General features: G+C 32.5%; 10 protein-coding genes across 10 annotated transcripts; 4 read left to right on the forward strand and 6 right to left on the reverse strand.

Annotated features, from left to right (window-relative positions):
- Positions 1-30: 30 nt before the first annotated feature.
- Positions 31-1,946, reverse strand: BX663DRAFT_439068 (tRNA synthetases class II core domain (F)-domain-containing protein; the record flags this gene model as incomplete). Its single annotated transcript, XM_051523312.1, has 6 exons — positions 31-734; positions 796-1,040; positions 1,107-1,199; positions 1,289-1,494; positions 1,581-1,724; positions 1,797-1,946. The coding sequence occupies 6 exons, from the start codon at positions 1,944-1,946 to the stop codon at positions 31-33; spliced, it is 1,542 nt and encodes a 513-aa protein (XP_051380579.1).
- Positions 1,947-2,681: 735 nt separating this feature from the next.
- BX663DRAFT_150713 (uncharacterized protein) lies at positions 2,682-4,063 on the reverse strand. Its single transcript, XM_051521605.1, has 6 exons — position 4,063; positions 3,799-3,960; positions 3,395-3,702; positions 3,011-3,330; positions 2,856-2,924; positions 2,682-2,795 (listed from the first exon to the last, which is right to left on the reverse strand). Exons 2-6 carry the CDS (start codon positions 3,862-3,864, stop codon positions 2,746-2,748), a joined length of 813 nt encoding a protein of 270 aa, XP_051380580.1. The 5' UTR covers positions 3,865-3,960; position 4,063; the 3' UTR covers positions 2,682-2,745.
- An 827-nt stretch (positions 4,064-4,890) lies between these two features.
- On the reverse strand, positions 4,891-5,194 carry BX663DRAFT_516962 (uncharacterized protein). Its single transcript, XM_051528661.1, has one exon. The coding sequence runs from the start codon at positions 5,061-5,063 to the stop codon at positions 4,908-4,910; it is 156 nt and encodes a 51-aa protein (XP_051380581.1). The 5' UTR covers positions 5,064-5,194; the 3' UTR covers positions 4,891-4,907.
- A 997-nt stretch (positions 5,195-6,191) lies between these two features.
- BX663DRAFT_516965 (C2 domain-containing protein) lies at positions 6,192-7,063 on the forward strand. The gene is made up of 3 exons (XM_051528662.1): positions 6,192-6,424; positions 6,504-6,851; positions 6,933-7,063. The coding sequence occupies exons 1-3, from the start codon at positions 6,348-6,350 to the stop codon at positions 6,964-6,966; spliced, it is 459 nt and encodes a 152-aa protein (XP_051380582.1). The 5' UTR covers positions 6,192-6,347; the 3' UTR covers positions 6,967-7,063.
- On the reverse strand, positions 7,032-7,893 carry BX663DRAFT_516968 (uncharacterized protein; the record flags this gene model as incomplete). The annotated part of the gene is made up of 1 exon (XM_051528663.1): positions 7,032-7,893. A coding segment is annotated over exon 1 (416 nt), but the record flags the coding sequence as incomplete, so codon positions are not given.
- A 495-nt stretch (positions 7,894-8,388) lies between these two features.
- Positions 8,389-9,366, reverse strand: BX663DRAFT_438889 (uncharacterized protein; the record flags this gene model as incomplete). The annotated part of the gene is made up of 5 exons (XM_051523301.1): positions 8,389-8,734; positions 8,794-8,860; positions 8,917-9,019; positions 9,072-9,161; positions 9,223-9,366. Coding segments are annotated over 5 exons (750 nt in total), but the record flags the coding sequence as incomplete, so codon positions are not given.
- A 3,085-nt stretch (positions 9,367-12,451) lies between these two features.
- BX663DRAFT_488226 (uncharacterized protein) lies at positions 12,452-14,967 on the forward strand (the record flags this gene model as incomplete). The annotated part of the gene is made up of 7 exons (XM_051524799.1): positions 12,452-12,489; positions 12,549-12,605; positions 12,946-13,478; positions 13,499-14,354; positions 14,405-14,505; positions 14,552-14,681; positions 14,745-14,967. 7 exons carry the CDS (start codon positions 12,452-12,454, stop codon positions 14,965-14,967), a joined length of 1,938 nt encoding a protein of 645 aa, XP_051380585.1.
- A 1,439-nt stretch (positions 14,968-16,406) lies between these two features.
- Positions 16,407-17,577, forward strand: BX663DRAFT_516988 (ribonuclease III domain-containing protein). Its single transcript, XM_051528664.1, has 3 exons — positions 16,407-16,511; positions 16,560-17,266; positions 17,329-17,577. Exons 1-3 carry the CDS (start codon positions 16,445-16,447, stop codon positions 17,452-17,454), a joined length of 900 nt encoding a protein of 299 aa, XP_051380586.1. The 5' UTR covers positions 16,407-16,444; the 3' UTR covers positions 17,455-17,577.
- A 1,226-nt stretch (positions 17,578-18,803) lies between these two features.
- On the forward strand, positions 18,804-19,996 carry BX663DRAFT_516990 (mannosyltransferase). The gene is made up of 5 exons (XM_051528665.1): positions 18,804-19,035; positions 19,098-19,184; positions 19,251-19,353; positions 19,427-19,748; positions 19,827-19,996. Exons 1-5 carry the CDS (start codon positions 18,951-18,953, stop codon positions 19,860-19,862), a joined length of 633 nt encoding a protein of 210 aa, XP_051380587.1. The 5' UTR covers positions 18,804-18,950; the 3' UTR covers positions 19,863-19,996.
- A 347-nt stretch (positions 19,997-20,343) lies between these two features.
- On the reverse strand, positions 20,344-22,529 carry BX663DRAFT_532260 (armadillo-type protein; the record flags this gene model as incomplete). Its single annotated transcript, XM_051530441.1, has 4 exons — positions 20,344-21,432; positions 21,496-21,642; positions 21,703-22,208; positions 22,265-22,529. 4 exons carry the CDS (start codon positions 22,527-22,529, stop codon positions 20,344-20,346), a joined length of 2,007 nt encoding a protein of 668 aa, XP_051380588.1.
- Positions 22,530-22,597: the final 68 nt, after the last annotated feature.

Consider the following 22,597-nt stretch of genomic DNA (forward strand, 5'->3'; position numbering starts at 1 on the left):
CCTTTTATTATATAATAATAATAAAATGCATTAATTCTCACTTAAACCAACTAACTCTTTACCCATCTTCTTATCCAAACGACAAATAGGATAATCCTTAATCATTGCAATATTAACCTTGTGACCCAAAAGATCACGAATATTAGAAATACCATACTTGACCATGGTAGGACGTTCAAGACCCAAACCCCAAGCAATGACACGTACATCAGGAGGCAAACCCAAGGGCAATAACATTTCAGGACGGAACATACCTGAATTACCAATTTCTACCCAAGTCTTAAGTCCCTCATGATAACTGAAGATCTCCATTGAAGGTTCAGTATAAGGATTATAAGTAGGCTTGAAACGAATCTTATCCATACCCATCTTTTTGAAGAAAACATCCATGAAACCAATTAAATCACCCAAAGTCAAGTTTTTATCGGCAATGACACCTTCAATTTGATGAAATTCAGCCAAGTGAGTGGCATCGACAGATTCATTACGGAAGACACGATCGATGGAAAAGTATTTAATAGGTTGGAAGAATCCTGTCTTCTTGGTTTGTTCGGCTAATTTATAAAGCATATAAGAACTGACAGCTGTTGTGTGAGTACGTAAAATAAGCTTTTGAGCTTCAGATTCTTTCCAATTATAGTTGTAACCGATTGAGCCTGTATCACCACCATTTTCATGCGTCTTTTTGATCTTTTCCATCAAGTCAGCAGGATAACGATCTGAAGTAGCAGGATCTGTATTAAATAGAAGCGTTAGTTTAGTATATATTCAAATGATGAGTTAGATATACAATACCTTTCAAGAAGAAGGTATCATGAGCGTCTCTGGCTGGATGTTGTTGAGGTTGGAAGAGTGCATCGAAATTCCAGAAGCTGGATTCAGCAAAACAGTTGGTAGGCATTTCTTGGAAGCCCATTTCAAAGAAAATTTCACGGAATTCTTGACGAACCTTCATCAAGGGATGAAGATGTCCACCAGCAGGAGGAACACCTGCTGCATCGAAATTATACTTTTTGAAAGTAGCATTTTTCCATTCACCCCTTTTTTTAACAATAGTAATAAATAAATAACATACATATATACATGTGTAATAATTATACACTTACGATTGAAGCATTTCAAGGGTAATATCAGTGGCTTCCTTCTTAACTTCCAAAGAGAAATCAGGTCCCTTAGAGATTTGATATGAAGTAAATTTCCTAAAGTGAAATAATAATTATAAAAAAAAAATTGTATAGGTATAAATTACATAATATTCTATATCTCGCTTTGAAATTATGAGTCATACTGTTTATCAATTAAAGTTCTTTTCTTCAATTCATTGAGCACTTTAGCATCCTTCAAGGTACCAGTTGATTCGATTTCCTTTAAATCTTTTTGTGTTTCATCAACGATGCTATCAACTAAACGTACCAAGTTGTTTCCCTTTTTTGTAATCCATTTATTTTTAAAAGCTTTGCCTTGGCCAGCTTTAGCAGAAGGACCAAATTTAGCCTATTGTACAAAAAAAAAATATACATATATAAATACATATACATGAATTTCATAAAACTATTTAAATTGATTGTGTATCTATTTACTTGGAGTTCAGCAATAGGAAGACCTTCTTCACCAGCAGGAATGGCCTCAAAAACACGAGCTTCGTGACTACCATCCTTTGCCAACTGTTTACCTTCTTCAGTTAAAACCCAAAAAATACGTTCAATAGGTTTAAAGTCAATCATCTATGCATCAATAAAAAAAAAAGGAGGGGTAAGCTATTATATACATATATATGTTAATCGTGTAATCGGTACCTCTTTAGACTTTAAACTGTTGAGAGCACCAAGAAGTGCAAGTTGGTCAACAGGTTGTCCATTGAATGTCAACTCTTTGGAATCTTCAATGCTATTGGTCTTTTCAAGTGTTGTAAGTACGAAATTTTGCAATTCCTCGGTAGTTGCCATATTTTTTGTTGCTTTACGAGAAAAACAAAAAAAAAAAGGTTAATTGATTGACAGAAAGGGAAAATCAGTAAAAAAAAAAACTTGGAAAAAAAAAAGCTCAGCCACCAAATTGAAAAAGAAGATATCATCAAAGTCGCTTGTTATCTTTTTTTTTTTTTTTTTTTTTTTTAATATTCTTATACAATAGAATGTGTATGATTCGACGCCTATACAGCTTTTCTCAAGCATGAATAGAAATAAATATAGATTCTAGCACACCATTTTACGTCTAATAAACTTTTTTCTTAATTCGAAAATCCTCCAGGATCCCACAATCTGTAATGATCTCATCCCTCAAACAAAGTAAATCATGTCGTACTTTAGTATCTTTAGCTATTATTACAGTCTAGCTACATATTATTTCCTCTAAGTAGTATTACGAATATCTCTGTTGTACATAACAGATAATGTGAGGGTGGATAAGAGTGAGGCAATTCTTTTTTTTTTTTTTTTTTTTTTTTGAAACAATACGTTAACAAAAAGAGACTTTCTTTAAAGATTTCCTTTGCATGTAGATATATTTGGGCTAACAAAGTGAAATATACTATTAAGAACAGGTGTAGAATAAATAAAATTGACCAAAGATAGTTGATAATGCACATTCATATTATCAAATTTGTTTAGAAAGACTGTTCTACTACAAGTAGGCAGTAGCAGTAATGAGTTAACCCTACTCTTTGTAGCATAGTATTTAACAAATTTAAACTTTAAGTCTCTCATATGAAATATGCTTATACGCCATATGCTACATCTATTTTATTCATACTATAAAGAATTCTTTGTAAATGCTTGTGATTTCCTTTGCATAATCTTGAAAGAATAAAAAATAAGAATATATACAGTTATTGAATATACTTCTTTCTATATTACCTAATTTCTTATTCAGAATAGTAATTCTTGCGTCTATATCAAATCGATATGACACTTTTCTTACACATTCTTTTTTTTTTTTTTTAATATGTATTATAAAAGAGGTGAAAGGTTAATGACTGTTATTATATTATTATAGTATAAAATACATATACCTTCAAGTTCTTTCTTTTCCCAATGAAATTTACTAGTTGTGCCTAAAAAACCATCTTGACTATTTTGAATGACTCTGTGACGAACAAACAAATAATCCTTTATGATAGATAAAGCAGTATAATTCTTGTCATCTATCCTTTTCTCGTTATTATCTGTTAATATCTTTTCATTCATTTTGCTTAAATAAGCATCTAAATTAGCCTCAATGCTGGTTAATTTAGCTGCACGACCTAATCCATAAGAAAATGCAATTTTGGATAATTGAATTTGAGGAAGATCTGGATTTAGTAAGATTGTGCCATTTTTCATATCTGTTATCCTAAGAAGAAATACTTGTTTTTTTAGATTACTTTATATATATATATATATTTGCATGTATGTACTCGTCTTCATCAATCGTATATTCAGCAACTTCAATTGATTCTTCAACTTGATTATTTGGTGTTAAACTTCTAATATAATTGTTTAAAAATATCTCTTGACGATCTTGCTCTATACCCCAACAAGTCAACGTGCCGTTATCAAATATATATATTTCACCGCCATATTGGTTATCAAGTATATGTAATAATAATGAGCTATTCGTAGGCTTTACTTTGAATCCATCATTTGTATTATTATTAAGACGAGAAGTGATAGTTGATAAATGAAAATGGTCTGAAAGGCAAAAGGCTTTACACTGCTTTATTACCTTTTATATACACCAAAAAATAAAATAAAATATTAAAATGTCATCTTCATATAAAAAAAAATGAATATTTATTTATTTATTTATTTATTAGCATACATGAATAGGCTTACATTCAGCAGTTATCATTGTTTTACTATTTGTGATTCTGGATTCAATCTCCATGACACGATGAAGTAAATCATTCAACGCACCTGTTTCTTTTTCTGCTCCTAATAGACGGAAATTATCTATAGACTTTTGCTTATATATTATTGGTGTCTACGCTCATTATAGGACAGTATTTTAAAGTAATTATCTATATTTCATTATTGCTGTATTTTTTTTTTTTTTTTTTTTTTTTTTTTTTTTTTTTTTTTTTACCCCTGAAGAATTAAAACGCTTGTGCAATTTTAACCAGCTCTTAGTCCACTATGATGGTTTTATAATTAAATTGACACTCTTACATGTATACAAACTGTTTATATACAAAAAAAAACTACTACTTGTAAATGCTTTACATCAGTTGGTATTACTTGCTTAAAAGTTATGATTCCAACATGTCGTCGAAATGAATTCATGATTAGATTTGACATGGTGGATAAATAATAATAATAATAATAAAAAATGAATGATGGCATACATAAAGTTTAAATTTTTTGAAAATTGCTGCTGTATTTAAAAAAAAATTATCCAATAAACAACTATTAATTATTATTATCAATTCATCAACAGAGTTCGAAAGTTAAAAATGATACAGCTGAAGAAAATAGGTTGGGCCAGCGATATTGAAAATGGGTCAGTGCTTTAAAAATGGGACAGCCTAGAAAATTTGGGACACTCATTTTGAAACAGGACAAGGATATTTGCAAGGGAACCTTTTTGTCTGGTGAGAACTTTGTCCAGTACAGTCGTTCCAACGTCAAAGGATGCTTTTAATTTTTCCAAAAGGCGGTTTTGATTCATCCAAAGAACGGGTTCTATTTTTTTCAAAGGGCATTTTTTTTTTCACCACCACGGATTGTTTTATTCCAAAGGTCCATTTTTTTTAAATCTCAGGCTATCTTGGTATCCTTCACAACAATAACCACTATTAGTAGAGAGCGTGCAGTATGCATATTCTACCATCAGAATCATTCAAAAGTTCTTGTGTATCATAGACATGACTGGCGTCACAGCTGGCAAATCTATCGATCATTAATTTCTTGATATTCGGATTGTTCCTATTATTATGGACCGTGAGGAGCCATTTCAATTCTTTTTTTTTTAAAAAAGAAAAGGACTTGCTTTAAGAACACTTTCAAATCTTCACAATTTGTCGTTAGTCCCGCAAAATCAATTACCACAATACAGACTTTCTCCATTGAAGAAATATACATCAGCATGTCCAATGAATAAACTGAAATTTAGTTATAATCATGTTGACTGTGATATTTCTTTTTAAAATATCAAATAAAAAATATTAGAAAATAAAAAAATAATAGTAAGACAAAAAGAGTCAACGAGAGCGAACAATAGTTCTAAAGTCAATAATTTTATTTATGAATTTAAATTGATGGGGGTATTTATAAGAATTGTTAAAGAGGTCTGAGGATAAGATGAGAATCAGAAAAGTGTTAGTTACGACCGAATAAGGTATGTTGTTGACAATAAAGTGTTAGTGATTTTAATATTATTAGATGGAGCGGATCAAGAGAGAGTTAGGATAGAATTTCTTAACTAAATTTATGATCCGCATGTTTAATCATAAAACATGACATTATAAGTCAGCTCATGACATACCCCTTTTATATACGTTTGTTTATCAGTTCAAAAAGCGTTTGATTAAAGATAATAAACAAGTCAGTATATGTGTTAATATAAACAATAGTTATTATCTTACCTTTAACATATCATTGAAAAATGCTCTGTATAAAAAGTAGAAAAAGCTACTACCAACATAAACAAGACTCTTTTGCTAAGAAAGAAATAAAACTGGTCAGTATAAATTCGTTAATAAGGATATTCTAAATCTTTATACTACCTTGAATATAATAAATATCTATAGAAAATAAAACAATTGTAAGTAAATAAGTATTAATCTAAAGTAAAAGAATAAAAAAGAAATAACAATGAATGTAATTTTCTTAACTTTCTCTATGATCATATGATTTTCTATAGATCCATTTTTGGGAAAAAAAGTATTTTTTTTTTCAATTCAAATAGTGTGATTCTCTCCCTGTAAAAAAACACAGCCAAAATAGCTGTAAATTTAAACATTAAAAAAATAATGAATATTAGCAGTAGACATATATATAAATATGTATTTGGATATATTTATTCTATGATAGTATATTAAACACAATATATTATTTTTATTTGGAAGCTTTATATTAAAAATTAGTAGAAATAAACAATTAAAAAAAATCGCAGCTTAAATTGTGGCGTACGACGTATAAAAGAACTATACGTCGTACGCCAACTTTTTGCAGTGAAAAGGGGGCGCGCACGAAAATATTATTTATTTTATCTTTTTTTTTTTTTTCTACTTATTTCATTCATGTCCGAGATAACTATTCGAGTGGGTATCTTAAGGGCTAAAGACCTTGCAGCAGCGTAAAGTGTATACATGTATATGTGTATATATATATATATATAAAAAAGAACGAATTTTTTATTTGTTCACTAATATGTATATAAATATTTGTATGTATGTATACAGTGACAAAACTGGGTTTTCGGATCCATATGTCGTTATGAGAGTAAAGTAAGTTTTATGTAAATCATCACACCAATGTAAACATGAATGTTATTTCATTCCTAATCCTTTATATATATGTATAAAGTCATAAAAAATATAAAACAAAATGCATTAAACAAACTCTCAATCCTGTTTGGGATGCACACTTTGACATTCGTGTGTCTCCGAAAAAGAAGCCAACTCATCTCACATTTACCGTTTGGGATAAGGATACATTGGGTCGAGATTTCTTGGGAGAAGTTACGATACCTTTTATTAACATCTTTGATAGAAATAATCATGGTGTTTCAGATGGTGTACCTCGTAACTACAATGATCCTAATAACTTTGAAGCTTATTTTCAATTATCAAAACGAAAGGAATCAAATAATGTTTCGGGAGATCTTTGTTTGAAATTTGGATTTGTAGAAGAGCACATTGGTGATGTGAAACGGTAAGCGAAAAAAATAAAAAAATAAAATATTTGTAGTGAAGTATAGTAATATAAAAAAATTAAACTTTTGTATTTTTGTAGTTATCTTGATGCTTGGACGCTCCTGAATGCTTAAATTTTATGCATATATGAATATGCTTTATTTTTTAGAAAATTATTATTAGACTTATTGTATACTACAAATAAATTAATAAAACAAAAAAAAAAAAAAAGGTTAATTCCAATAAAATAAAATCCCTCCTTTCTTAATCATCCCATTCACTTCCATCATCACTATCCGAATCTTCATCTGATTGAATAGCTTTCTTACGATCATTAAGTGCAGCTAATAAACTCATTGTCAAATCTCCACCCGCACTAGCTGTAGCTGTAGTTGCACCCGTATTTGATGCCGTTAGAGGACTACTACGATCTCGTCGTACATTGGATGGTGTTGATCGTAAAGACGAGATACCACCAGCTCCTCGAATGGCATCCATTAATGCACTACGTGAATCATTATTGACTACTGCAGGCAATGATGTACTGTTTATAGCAGGAGGTGCAGGAGGTGCAGGAGGTGCAGATGAAGACATTGGAGGAGGTGGAGGTGGAGGTGGAGGTGGGGGCGCTCCAGACATTGGAGGTGGCGGTGGTGGAGGTGGTGGTGGCGGTGCACTTGTCATTGGTGGTAATGAATGATTAGGTCTTTGGGTTGGAGGTGGAGGTGGAGGAGGACCTCCTTTTCTACCAGGAAGTGGAGGGAGTGGAGGTGCTGGAGGATGACTTGTGGGTAAAGGTGGTAAAGGTGGTAAAGGTGGTGCAGCTGCACGAGTGGATGGTAATGGGGGTGGTGGGGGTGCTTCTGGAGCATCATAAAACTCATCATCATCTATTATACTATTAACGTCTTCTTGTATCTGATTTGTATAATGAGTTGGCTCATTTTGATGATAAATAGTTGGTTCACTTTGATGATAAGTAGTTGGCTGTGTTGTAGCTGGTAGTGTTGAAGGAGGAGGAGGAGGAGGAGGTGGTGGTGGTGGTGGTGGTGGTGGTGGTGCGGATGATGATACTGTTGTTAAAGCATTATCGATTTGTTCGGTTTCCGTTGCTGGTAAAGAAGCAATTGAAGATGTAGGGAATACTGGAGGAATAGGTGGTGAAGGTAACTGAATTTGAGGTGGAGGTGGTGAGGGATAGGTTGGTTGTTGTTGAGTTACTATTTTATAAGGATTATTTGACTTTGATGCTGCAATAGGAGTAGGAATAGATTGAGTAGAATCACTGCCTATATATTGAGGTCGTATAGGAGGAGGAGGAGGAGGAGGAGGAGGAGAATCTGCAGGTGAAATATGACGTGGGATAGAAGAAGTTGAAAACGATGAGATAGGAGGCATTGACTGTTGTCCCTGTGCTTCTTTGTAATAAGTAGGCTGTTGACGAACTGGAGGTGGAGGGGGTGGCGGAGGATGTGCTGAAATAGAAGAACGTATAGGTGGTGGAGGTGGAGGTGGAACTTGTCGACGAGAAGGTGGAGGTGGAGGTGGTCGACGACCTATAAAATTTTGAGCTTTAATATTTTTATACTAAATTGACGCAAAAAAAAAAAAAAAAAAAAAAAAGTCTTACCACCAATAGGAGGAGGAGGAGCAGGTCTGCGTGAAGGTGGTGGTGGTGGTGGTGGAATTCGAGTTTTACTATTCATTGAGGGCCGTGGAGGGGGTGCAGGAGGAGGACCTCCTCTTTCATTTACGAATTCCTTTATAAAATCTTCATTTTCATGTATTTCTTGTGGTGAAATACCAAGGTCTTTTAACTGATCAAATAAACCATTCCATTCAGGTCCTGTATTTTGTACCCTAAATCCTTTATCAGGTGTATAACCAATATGTCCTAAATGTCTAATAACACAGAGAATTTTAATATATAAACTTTTGAGCTACAAATTTTGATATTTTACCGAAATTCAGATGGTAGACCAATCTGAGATTTATCTACTTTTCCTTTGGGTTTTTTACCGCTCGTTTCTGTAAAACCGCGTGTATGAGTGTCAATTATATCATATCTCGTGTTTTGATGTTACCTTTTCTTTTTTTAGTGCTAGCCATAGTCTCCCTTGTTGTTATTTTTGTATAAAATACATTTGCATCATCTACATCTGTGAAGGACAAACCTGCCATGTATTCCTAATTGAATGTAAATAAACAAAATGCGTAAAACTTAAACTTAATAACTTACATCAGTTGCAAATGAAAAAAAGAAAGGTGTATGTTTCGTAATCTCAAAACCATCGTAAAGTTCTTGTTCCCAGATAACGCCTTTATGATTCTATATATTACAAATAGTTAATATTATATAATATAGCATGGATAGACACAATTATATTTACAATTAAATCAATAATTCGAATGTAATAAGAGTGCTTCTTTTTATCTTTTAGAAATGTAACAGCACCCCAAATATTAGAATAAGCCCATTTATTAGGATTTGGATATGCAACATATAATCGAGCCACAGTTGCCGCATAAATTTTCTATTATCATAAAATGAACTTTTTTTCGTTCTTCAACTATTTATTAAAAAAAAAATAAGAAGAAACTTACGGCAGTCGGTAAGGCTCTCCTAACTTTATTCTTATCTTCTGCTGTTGAAAGAGCAAGAGAAGGCATAAAAGTTGGTTATTGGTTTTTTCTTAAAAAAAAAAAAGAAAAAAAAAAAGAAATAATTTGTAAGTAGAAAAAAAAATAGATTATAGTGAGTATTGATTTTAAAACAAAATTAAAATTCAGCTGACTATGATGCTGCTACGATTAAATTCTGAGTTTAATTATTATTATTTTTATTTTTTTTTTTTTAAATTTTTTTGGCAATGAGCATGTAGCGACGAAATAAATGCGCAATATTGCCCGAGCCAGTTATAGAGGGGAAATAAGAATAAAAACCTTCCTAAAGGACAAGAAGGGAAAAAGGAAAACGAGAAGGAAAAAGAAAAGAGCAGTATTTTGGAATTAAGAGAAAATATAAGGAGGATAAAGCGAAAAAAAGTGAGAAGAAACAGTTTAAATACAAATCAGACCAAAGTGACCAGGAAGACACACACTATTACTTGGACAACCAACTCAACAGCTTGAGACCAGGATTGACAGGATTAGGGGGAAATTCATCATGGAAGTAGTAATCAAGTTCATGTAGAATTGTACAAAGAATAGGCCATAAAGTATACCAGCCCGTACAATCAGAAGGACGACGAGGTTTATGTAGTGGAAGCAAGTTGAGAAGGAACGAGATGGGATCTTCGACTGAAGTAGACATGTAGAGACGATTACGTACATGTAAGCACTCAATAGCATATTGCCGGCTCCAATTATGAGACGGATGAAAGATACATTCTTTAGGTTTACCACCCGGTAGCCAGCCAAGTCGCCATCGAAGCACTCGGCTACGTTCTAAGGTAGTCATTGGTAAGTAAAGGATGGGATCCAATTCAAGAGTGGGGCGTGAGGAAGACAATAGGAGGGAGTTAGTATCTTGACGAAGGTTTTGAAATTGATCATCTAGAAACTTAGCACAAAGAGTGTAGAATTGTTTTCGGTCGAGCGTTGAGATGTTTGGTGAGCATAGGTGTTTCCACAATGTAGTTTGAGCCAATTTATACCAGCGGGAATGACTATTTGAAAGCTGAACGTGAGGCAAAAGATGGGCAAGAAGAGTATCTGCTGGTAATTGGGAAGTTCGAAAGAGGTATTGCGCTTGGAGGACTGCAATACGGGTCTTCATGGATGGTAGGTTGACAAGATGAAGCATGACTTTCGTCGAGGACCGTGAGTGACCACCAAAGATACGTCAAATGCATGAATTTTGAAAGGTATCCAGTTCTTTGGTAAGTTTAGCAGAGAGAGGACTGATTGCAAGACCATAATCTAACTGAAAACGAACCATTTGACTATAAAAACGACATGCAAGCAGAGGTGGAAAACCTTTGGAGTTGAGACCAATAGCAACAAGTTGATTCATAGTGAGAGAGGCTTTATTGATATTATGTTGGATTAAAGCAGCATAGTCAATTAGACCACCAGGTTTTATAGGAACACCAAGATAAGAAAAGGAGGATTCTTTGGGAATAGCAGTACCATATAATTGATATGGTTGAGGATCATTGGTAGGATCGATTATGACACATATTAATGGGTTCCACTGATAACCTAAGGAGTAACTATGAACTTCGCATTGGTGCAGTAAAGAAGCGAGTTTCTCAGGGGAGGCAATAAGGACGACATCATCAGCATAGAGTAGACAATTAAGGGACGGTACAAATGTAGTAACTACATCAGTAGTGGAGGAGTCATTGAGTTGGTGTGGCAACCTCAAACGAGCTGGAAGTTGGTTGATATAGATTGAATATAGAAACGGAGAGAAAATAGACCCTTGTAAGACGCCAGTGACAGGAGAAAAACGATACGATATATAATTATCAAGAAGAACTTCAATTTGAACCTGATCAAAGAGATTTTTGAGAACTCCAAGAAAAGCCGGGCAGAGATGAGGTTGAAGCACTTCCCAAATATAGGAACGATCAACAGTATCATACGCTGATTTGATATCTAAAAAAGCAAGGATAGGAAAATAATTGTGGTTACGCCGAAGAATAGAGCAGATTTCGACAAGACAATGAACTTGATCAAGGGAGCTATGAGATTCACGAAATCCGCCTTGAGCAATGTCAAGAGTAGGGGATTGTTCTAGTAGGCTAGTGTTGTGTATATAATGATGTATTACATAATAGCTTATAATATACAGATCAGAGTCATGAAGGACCGAATGATATTATAGTTATTAGTTGTACACTTTATGCATACAATATTATTTGATTTCAGTTTATAAGACATTCTTGTGATGAGAAAAATAATGTTATAATAAATACTAACTCTACGAAATAATGATAAGAAAAACATAGTGTAAGGAGTTATTAATGATAAAGATATATGAATTATAGATTATACCTATTAGTTATATATATATTATTATTATTGTAATATTGTCTAAAATACTAATTTATAAATATAATCATATACTATCTATGAGAACTCTATTTTAATTGAATACACTATATAATATAATGAAATTCATTTAAGTAGTACATTAAGGAATGAATATAATACAAAGAAGCTGGTTAGAATATAAATTTATATGTCAAAAGTATCTTTCCTATATCATTCACAAGTATGAACAAACGAGATTTCATTATTTGGTTTCAAGAAAAATAACCGGCTAGATCAAGCACCAATAATTTAATATTTATTAGAGTTAACTGAGATTAATTCTCAGTCAGGGCAAAGACTAGAGTTTTAACACAATAACTTTAATCATTCTATGGGAAAATATTCTTCTTTCAAGATATCTTCATTCTGTTCCAGTCGCGAAGTAACCCGTTCTCCACAAGATATAAATAAGGATCCATTTTGCATCCATTTTCTAGACATTCACTTTTATTTTTATTCAATTGATAATAAAAGTCTTATACAAAGTTTTCACAGGTTTATTCTGTCTTATTCTTTTGTTATCTTTATCTTATCAACACCGCCTTTTTTTTTGATACAATTTGTAACAAATTCAAAATAATGAATCCTACAATTGTCCATAACAATGTAGGCTCCATGTTTTCCTTGCCTATCTAAAATATCCATATTTTGTTCGATAAATTTTAATACATGGTAGGCGAGAGAATGATCATGGAAAATTGAAGTATAGAATACGAGATAGAACAGTACTTTTGTATGTGCTCTACTACTTTCAAACCATTTCACATATTTAGCGACCTTATAATTCGATTATTGCTTCCAAACTGATGGGTGATATATCTTCAGATATTGTTTCGTGTCCAGTGCTGTTATCCTCGCCAATTTATCACATTTTATAATTACATATCATGATGAAGTCACACATGATCGTGGAAATTTATAAACTTTCAACGAAAATGTTGTTATTCACTTCTTTACTCTTTTTTATATTTTGCCTTTTTCTTCCTAAATGATCTTTATTTTTTATATTGGCCTTAAATGAATCACTTAAAAGTAATAACTTTAAAGACATCTGTTTCCGGTATACAGTGAAGACACGAACTTATACCAAGGCTAAAAGATCTTGTATCAACCGTTAACATACTTGTTACCCATACTTTTGCATTGACAAAATTTATATTCATCAATGAGTTGGAAAGAAGCAAATTTTTTGATCTGGAAAAACACGCTGAAAAGGACTTTTACGATGAAGTGTTCCTAGAGCTCACCAAACAAAATCGTAAACCTTCTAAATCAACGAAAACTAAAGACTATAGAGATTTAATACGAAAGTATAAAAACGAGTATTGTATCTTAACCAAGTATGATCCCATCGAGTTGAAATACGCGCAACAAATAGCAGCATATGAGTGTGCGAAGATCGACACAGCGTACAAAAATTCAGTCATATTACAATTTGGAAATCGTTTCCGGATGTTCATTAACCACCTTACACAACAAAAGGCCAAGATAACCAAGAGGAAACAAGAATTAAAGAAAGCCAAGAAAAGCGAGAATGATATCAAGAAAATCATTTCTGACGAAAACACAAAGCCGTTAACCCAATTGAAGCTTTCTCTTGCCTCCGGTAATACACAAATATGCCAGTAACCCTTTTGGACAACAAGGACGTCAAACTTATTAAAGAATTTTTTGGTACTTATGGGCCGCGTTGCGAATTTATGAAAGCAAGTATATATTATGACTGTAAGGTACAGCCTTTGAAGCACCTTAAAGCATATTACAAGATGGCAAAGTACTGTGAAGAATTAGGCTACAAATCATTCATGTGTTTTCCGCTCCGTCGAACGTATGTGCCATGCTATATGACGATTGATACATTGATCGTGAACAATCATATTCTGCGTAATACAAATAGATCTAATTTAGACAAAGGCTTCATTTGGAGCCAAATAGTCAACCTCTCATCGAAGGGCATGAAGGATCAAGGTGCTTCAAAATCTTTGAAATTTCGCGGAATGATTCAGTCTGATGGTGTAGGTGTGTCGGTGTTGAAGCAAAATAAAGAGAGTGCAAAGGGTGGTACGCGTGGTACCAGACTAGAAGAAGACGACAACTTTCGATACATACACCAGTTGTCCAAAACTGAACTTGAGGAAATTACCGGAAGATGTGTCCTTATTGATTCTGGACGGAGAGATATGCTCCATTGCATGCAGGAGAATAGTGAATCTAGAAAAGACAAACACACCTACAGATACACCAGCAACCAGTGTGCGGTTGAGACGAAAAAAAGAAAATTTAGGAAACTGCGCGATATAAAAAAACCTATGTCAGTAAAGGAGCATGAAAACTATCTATCGAAATTTCCAGCATCAGCAATCAAAGTAGACAAGTTCTCTGACTATCTCAAAGCACGTTCTATAATCGAAGATCCACTTCGAGAGTACTACTCAAACGAAAACATACCCCACAAAAATGCCGATCTGCTTCCCTTTCGCAAGTTGAAATTATCATCTATCATAAATAAACAACAATCCGATCATCGCTTAGCACAGACTTTGAAGCAACAATTTGGAGACGATGCTATTCTCATTCTTGGGGACTAGAATGCCGGAAATACAAAGTACCAAGAGCCAATTCGTGGGAAAGGCGTAAGAAGGATGCTCAAGAAGCATGGTTTCTCTGTTTTACTTATAGATGAACATAAAACGTCTTCACTGTGCCCTACTTGTACGGTCGGTAAACTGGAAACTTTCAAAAAAGTTCAAAACTCACGACCTTTTCGTCGCTCGAAATATCACAAGGTGGAATGCCACGGACTCTTACGGTAAGCTTCATTTCTTTCTTTTTTTTTTTAAAAAAAAAATACGTATTAATGAGGTCTTTATAGATGCCTCAATCATCAATGTTTGGAGTCCCTCCGCCTCTGGAACCGAGATCTTTCTGCGGTCTTAAACTTTCGGGATATTTTGAAGTCTCACCGAGAAGGGCTTGGCCACCCGACTCGATTCAAGAGACAATCTTTGAAACGCCCCTTACCCAACAATCAACAAGCTTCTTACAGAAAACTTTTCCGCCATATGCTATCCAATGAAGGCCGCGAATCTGCCTGAGGGGTGGATATTGATATGGTAAACCTTGATACAGGTGAGTTCTTTTTTTTTTTTTCTATTCTTCTGAATACTAATTTTCTTTTGTCTGATTTCCATTCTTATTTTGTCTAAAAATTAATTTTGATTCGTCCAGAAAAAAACTAACATCGTCTGAATTTAAAGTAGAAATACTATATAAGAAACAACGCCTTCTATATGTACAATTCTGCTTGAGATGGACTATCTAGCTCACTCCCAAATCCCTGAACCCTCTGACCATCATCTTCTTTCAATACAAAAAGGAATTTCTGATAGTTAATTATCATCATTTATACATACACTTTAACATTTTCCCTTTTATTCCAAAAGGGTTTTTCTTTCCTTTCCTTTTTTCCATAGCGATCTGACCAGGGCAAAACAGCATATATAAATGCTATATGCTCATTGGTCATTTTTTAATTCTTCTTTTTAAAATAAAATTCTTCTTAATCGTAGCAGAGTAACCAATCTTCTTATAAAAAATCTACCATTTCACCATGCATTTTAAAAGGAAGTTAATAGCAGAAATATTCAGCTGTTTCTTTTTCTCTCCTTTTCAGAGAAGTTATTTACTCTTCTATTAATCATAAAGTGAAGAAGAAAGTAGTTTTGCTTATTAGAATGAATAAAGAATTTGACTTATTTGCTTATAAAATATTATTTTTTTTCACGTATAAAAATAATAGTTATGGTATTTAGTACTGATGACTAATGATGAACAAAGTAATTTCACTCAAAATATGTAAACATTATTATTTGACTTACTTTGTCCCTTGAAGTAAATAATTTGCTAATAGTAAGTCTTTATATATTCTTCATTTCTAAATAATATTTAGCTCTGCGTGGTTCTATAGAGCAAAATATATCAAGAATAAAGCAAAAATGAACTTAAAACTTCTTGTTATACACCATTAAAAAATATGAAGAACCCAATTATTTTAGTAAATACTTTTTGCTATAATAGCCTTTGTCTTAAGAATTCTCATTGATATATATATATAATAGCTTTTAATGAATAGCAATACAAGTATCTCACAAAAGAAGTAGGGGCCTACTTAAAAGAGTGTTTAAACGTGCTATTCCTATTAATAGTTATATATTATAGCCGAATACGTTATAGAGCATTGCCATATAAAAGTATATAATAAAATATAGTATGTGGCAGTAAGTTAAAAAAGAGTCAGTGAGAGAATACTGTTTATTCTATTAATATAAATTTATAAATTCAAATACTGAAGAGTCTCAAAGTAACTTTTAGTGATAATAAAAATTCGACTATTAAAGCACTACTAATCCTTATAAGAATAATAGCAGTATATGCTTTTTATATGCCCGATAATTTGATCAAGCCACCCCGGCTCATCAGCTATTTTTTCCCCTTGTCGCCCCACTTTTTAAAGGTTTCAATTTTTAACTTTTTTTTTTTTTTTTTTTTTTTTTTTAAAAAAAAAAGGTAGACATGATGTTGGCAGCTTTTTCAAAATCACGAGTGCTTTCGACCAGAGTTATATCTACTATTAAAACAGGTAAAGAAGAATATAAATTAAACTGTTTAATACTGACTTCTCTTTTAGTACCTAGATTAACTACAGCATTTCTTCATACACAATCCACACCTCAAGAAACCACCATCGATCCATCTATACATTCACTTGGAGCACGACTTGGCCTTCAAACACTTGATCCAATCATTCTAAAACAAGCTCTCACCCATAAATCTGTAGATGAACAAGTAAATAACAATGCGAGTCTAGAATTTATCGGCAAACGAGTGGTAGGCCTGTTTGCCACGGAATACATTCATTGCAAGTACCCTAATCTCTATCCAGAAGCCTTTGTCATCGTCCTTTCATCACTCATTAATAATACCTCTTTTAGTAAAATCGCAACTGAAGTTGGCCTACAGCATTGTATCGCTTGGAAACCACCTACTGTCCCAACAAAAAACCTTGGTCAAAATAGTGTCTTGGCAACCTGCATGAATGCTATTGTGGGCGCTATCTTCCAGGAACAAGGCATAGAAGCAGCAAAAAAATTTGTACATGATTTCATTTTATCGCGCGATTTTGATATTAGTCCTGCATTAAAAACGCAAATAAAAGAACCCAAACGCTATTTATCAGCCTTGTTAAGACAAATGGGTATGAAGCCTGCTGAATCAAGACTTCTTTCAGAGACTGGTAGATTATCATGTTCCCCTGTATTTATAGTAGGTACCTTTTCAGGAAAAGAAAAGTTAGGTGAAGGATTTGGTAGCTCAATCAAAATGGCTGAATTTCGTGTAAGTAGGAAGAAATAAAGAAAGAGTCCGATAGTTAACGTTTATATGTATATATTTAATAGGCTTGCCAAGATGCTTTATTACACCATTTTGGAAAAGAATATAAAGATTTCGTTCTACCTTCAGATGCTGATAAAGTAGAGAAATATGTGCCAGCTCCTTTAGGAAAGATATTACCAATCATTTAGAACTTATAAATATTTATCACAAACATTGTATATTACGTAATATAATTGCTCTTTAAAAAAAATAAAATAAAAAACCAAAGGAAAATAGATAAAATGGAGAGTATGCGTTTATTCACAATCCAGCTTCAATTTTCTAATTACTAAGAAGGTTTAAAATAATGAAGAGCAGATTTTAAAATAATAATTGGTTACATGATTAACTTACGAGTTTAAGGGTCATCATTATACGCTTCACTCATTATGAAAGCATATCTAGTTGAGTGGTAACTTTCACCAGAATCAGAAAGGTTGATCTATAAACTAACAACAGACATTATCGACTTCAAAAGATGCCTCATATTTATTAGGAAGCTCAGTAATGCAAAATATGATTTATATTATATCTAGAGAAACTTTCGTCTTTTGAAATCAGTCTACCCACATCTGGTATTGCAATATAAGTTTCTCTCAATAAGCTTAATAATAGTATATCTATTTCCATATTATTTAGTATATTATAGATTTGCTTCTTAAATTATTTGCAGGAGACTATTATTCAAAATAAATAAATAGGTACAATGGGGCGTTTCTTCTTCTTCTTTAATTATAGCTTTTAAGATAGAGCATTTATAAAGACAGTATTTATTTATTCAAGCATATGATTATTATTACTATTAGACCAAAATAAGTCTCCTTTTGCTAGTACAATAATAAGAGAAAACCTTTTGCATTTTTGTGCAGCCCAATAAATAAAAGTAAAGGTAGATAGCATGGAAAATTTTCTTGCATTTGGCTTGATTTTTGGATAGCAGTTGAAACCATTATAAATGTATAGTAGGACTACCATATAAGAAGTAGAGATCCCTTTAACAACGGGTGAACATGACAATATATTCCGTATCGATTTAGGGCTCCACAAAAACCCCCTTATTCATAATTATACATTATACTCAAAGAAACAGTAATGATGCATGCATATCCCAATCAGCTCTACATTATTACTGTCTTTACTGTCCTATAGCAAACTAGAAAAAAAAAAGACACATCAAATATATATAATAAAGATGCTTGTGGTTTATTTTCAGCGCAGTACAATATGACGACCAGTAATGCTGTCTAGAACATACAGTTTTTTGAAGTTTGTAGTACTAACAAGTGCATATCTAGTGTCCACTATATTTTATCTAACTATTTACTACCTCCTCCAATTCTTTTCTCTTTGATAAATAATAAAGAATTCTTTTTCTTTTTAGTTTTTTTGAATAGTCATAGCACTCTCTTTAAAGACCAATCTTTGTCCTTCTTGTGAAGCAATCCTATTCTTAAATGTCTCGTATCCTGCTCTTGTGTGTATAAACACTTGAACAGTGATGCAACTCCGTAAAATTTTCTAATTACTGTATAAAATTATAATAATAATACTATCCAATCAGAATTAACCAACTACTACTAATTAACTTTTTTTTTTTGGTTTCGCTAGTACATTATTTCGTTCCTTTGTTCAGCTCATCACTAGAATGAAACTTTCATTACTAACATTAAGTGCTGCAATCTTTCCTTTTTTACTTGTCTCGGCCTCCAATATTCCTGAAATTGATGATGGTAGATGATATTAAATATAATCAAGTTTATCTTTAACGAAAAGATTACTTATATTCTTAAAGGTTATGAATATGTGACATGTGGAAGCATTATCAAACTTACGAATAAAGCTAGCGAATATAAATTACATTCACATGGAGTTAGCTATGGTATATTTAAATATATATATATATATTGTATATTAGTGATTTAACTCAATGTTTATTTACTATTAGGAAGTGGATCAGGGCAACAATCAGTTACAGGATTCCCTGAAGCTGATGACAGTAATAGTTTTTGGATTGTAGAAGCCGCTTATGGAAAAGTATGTAAACGGGGGTAAGTATACACAAGAAGAGTAAGAAATCAACTATTATTTTATTTTATTTTTTAATAAATTCTATTTATATAGTGAAGCTGTACCTTGTGGATCTTCAATTCGTTTAAAGCATGTTAATACGCAAGGATATCTTCATAGTCACCGTCACCAATCACCACTTTCTCGTGAACAAGAAGTCAGTTGTTATGATGGTAAGGATAAAGGTGATAACTGGCAATTAAAATGTAAAAATGAATTTTGGATACGTGAGGAACCTGTTCAATTTGTACATGAAGATACACATTTGTTTTTGAGCAGTTCACCTAATCACAAGTTTGGACAACCTATTCCTGGACAACTTGAAGTATCTGCATCAACAAAGGGTTCATCAAAGAGTACACAATGGACAGCACAGGTAATTTAAAAAAAATGAATAGCATCTTTAACGTTTATAAAGCGAGTTAGTTTTATTCACTATATACAAAAAATATAGGAAGGAATTTATTTTGCTGCCAATAGATCAAAATAATAAATAATAAGATTATTTCATATTTAAATAAGTCCTATATCTATTGTATTCTTACCTATCAGCAGTTTAATGTGCTCAAGAAGGCTAAGCAGTATTCATAATGGCATAATAAGTTTATTTCTCTTTATTATTTTCTTTTCTTTTTTTTTTTTTTTTTTTTTTTTTTGGTACTAAGGAATACCTTACTACTACTAATAACATTAACTGTATATAAAAGTCACAATAATTGTCAGGATCAAGTATGTTCAATACAAAGTATAGAATATTATCTTATTAAGTTTAGGCTACTATTTATTCTAGAAATAAATGAAGATTAGGATGAACATAGCTTAAGACATCATTTATAAATGAACGTATTATTAAATTGTTACAACTTGTATATTTATAGCTTTTTTTTTTTAATACAGTGTATTGATATTATTGTTTATTATATATATATTATACAAACTAACATTTTATATAAAGGTGGTCTAATGAATAATTATGCTAATTTACGCTTCTTTTCGACAAGTGTTTCACCAAGAATATCTTTGAACATTTCACGCTTACGCTCAGCACCCTTCTCTCGTTCTACCCAATCATTATGTCTTCTCTTATATTGATCAATCTTACAAGTCCAAAGTATACCTCTACCAATATGATGACTAGCTAACTCATGTTCATGCTTCACTAACTCTGCAGCAATCTTTTCCTTTGAGTCAATATCTGCCACAAGCCAGCATTTATCTAAAATATGACTGCCAAATTTATCTTTAGCAAGTGCTGTATATTTTCCTGATAGATCACGCATAATCTTCTTTTTGATCTTTTGATTTACATGAGGTGACGCCACAATGGATTCAAAAGCTCTAGAGCCTGCAGGAGAGAAACACCATCGGTGGATTGTATCAAGTCTTTGTGATAAGAAACTATTTGTCACAATCTCTGTAACACCGGGTTCAGACATTTTCATAATACCTTGAACGATCAACGAACCTTGTAAATGAAATTTATATAAATCGGATTTTTCGCCATCACTGGCTTCATTCCATTGTTCAATTGTCCACATACGCATAACACAATTTACAAATTCCTTATTACGGTCTGGAGATCCTTCTGGCAAATGCAAACCAACTGCAATTGCTTCTACAACCTGCTTCTGTGAACTTTCCATCTTTACAGACGCATCAACTAAACTTCGAATAACACCATATTTGCCAAGTTTAACAAGTTTTTCAAATGAGTTTTTCAATTCATCTATCATTTGATTTAATTGTTTTGGCTTTCTAACGTTGGTAATGAGATTTTGCATAACAAAGTTGGCAATAGGATGCATACAGAATTTTTCAAGTTTACCCTTAATATAAGTCTTGTAAATCTTTCTATAGACAGCATCAGGGGCTACTTGAAAGATAACTTCTAATAAATGAGAACCAACAGAGTCACGAACCAGAGTTTCAAACCAAGAATCTCTATCTTTATTTTCTTCTTTCGAGTCAATATCAGTTACAATACCCCATAAAATACGATCAATAAGGATGTTTCTGGCTTTAATTCCTTCTTTATCATTCTCTTGCATCTCTAATAAAAGCTATTAAAAATTTTGTAAATAGAATGTTGATAATATAAATCTCTTTTATTAGATTCAAGTTACCTGAAGTACTGGATTTGCAACTCTGTGAACAGATAATGAACGAACTTCAGTTTCAGACATATTAATAGCTAATTCTGTAGTAAGTGTTCTAAACATAGCCTTAAAAGAGTCGGGCACTTTTCTGGTTGGACTTAAACTAGTTGTAGACTATTAAAAAAATAAATAAATACGATAAATACGATAAATATATTGAATTATTATTATTACTCTAGTTAAAGTATCGTTATTTTCTTTCTTATATTGAATCGATTTTTTGCTTCTTAATTTGCCTTTAATATCACCTTCTTCATCGATACGTTTACCAGCTAAAACAAAGAGCAAGACACGAATGACGTGTGAAGCAAATTGTTGAGAAATTAAACCACCAATATGAGGCTTGATATCCTCACATAATTCTAATACTAATTTCTCCATCGATAAAAGTTCACCCACTTCTTCTTTATTTTCTGTTTGCTCTTCAGCGCCTTCTATCTGTTCACGTTCAACTACATCAGCAGCCAAAGTCAAAAGCGTCTGACAGACATGGGATGCAAAGCGATGTACGAATAGTTCAACTGTCTTGCCAGTTAATTTATCCATAAATACACGTAATTGAAATGAATCAGAAATCTTTAATAATTTTTCCAGAATTAAGGAGCAAGAATAGTTGGTGGCAAGGCGAAATTCATTGCCATCGACTTCACTATATACATTTTCAACAAATAATCTTTGATCTATTTATAAAATGAATTGTTAATAAGAATGAAGTTATAAAAGCATTTTATTATACCTTCTCCAGTTTCAAACTGAGGATCTTCTAATGTTTGCTCCACATTTTTAAAATAACCAAGCAATTCTTCGTCGACTTCACCGAAATGAGCAGCTTGGAAGTGTTGATCGGTGGAGGTCATGGAAGACTCAGTAGTAGGTTGATCAATAATGTCCATAGGTTCGGTGCCTTCTACTACATTTTGTTCATCAATGTTGGCATCTTTCTTTCCTCCTTTCTTTCCACGTTTCTTATTTACACGTCCTTTTCTTTGAACACGAGGCATTGTGAATAACTTAATGAGCCAAAACTACAAAAAAAAAAAAAAAAGTTTTGATTTTTTTTTTTATGACT

The sequence above is a fragment of the Cokeromyces recurvatus genome (assembly GCF_025118155.1).
Source record: "Cokeromyces recurvatus strain NRRL 2243 chromosome Unknown BX663scaffold_22, whole genome shotgun sequence".
Classification (NCBI taxonomy): domain Eukaryota; kingdom Fungi; phylum Mucoromycota; class Mucoromycetes; order Mucorales; family Mucoraceae; genus Cokeromyces; species Cokeromyces recurvatus.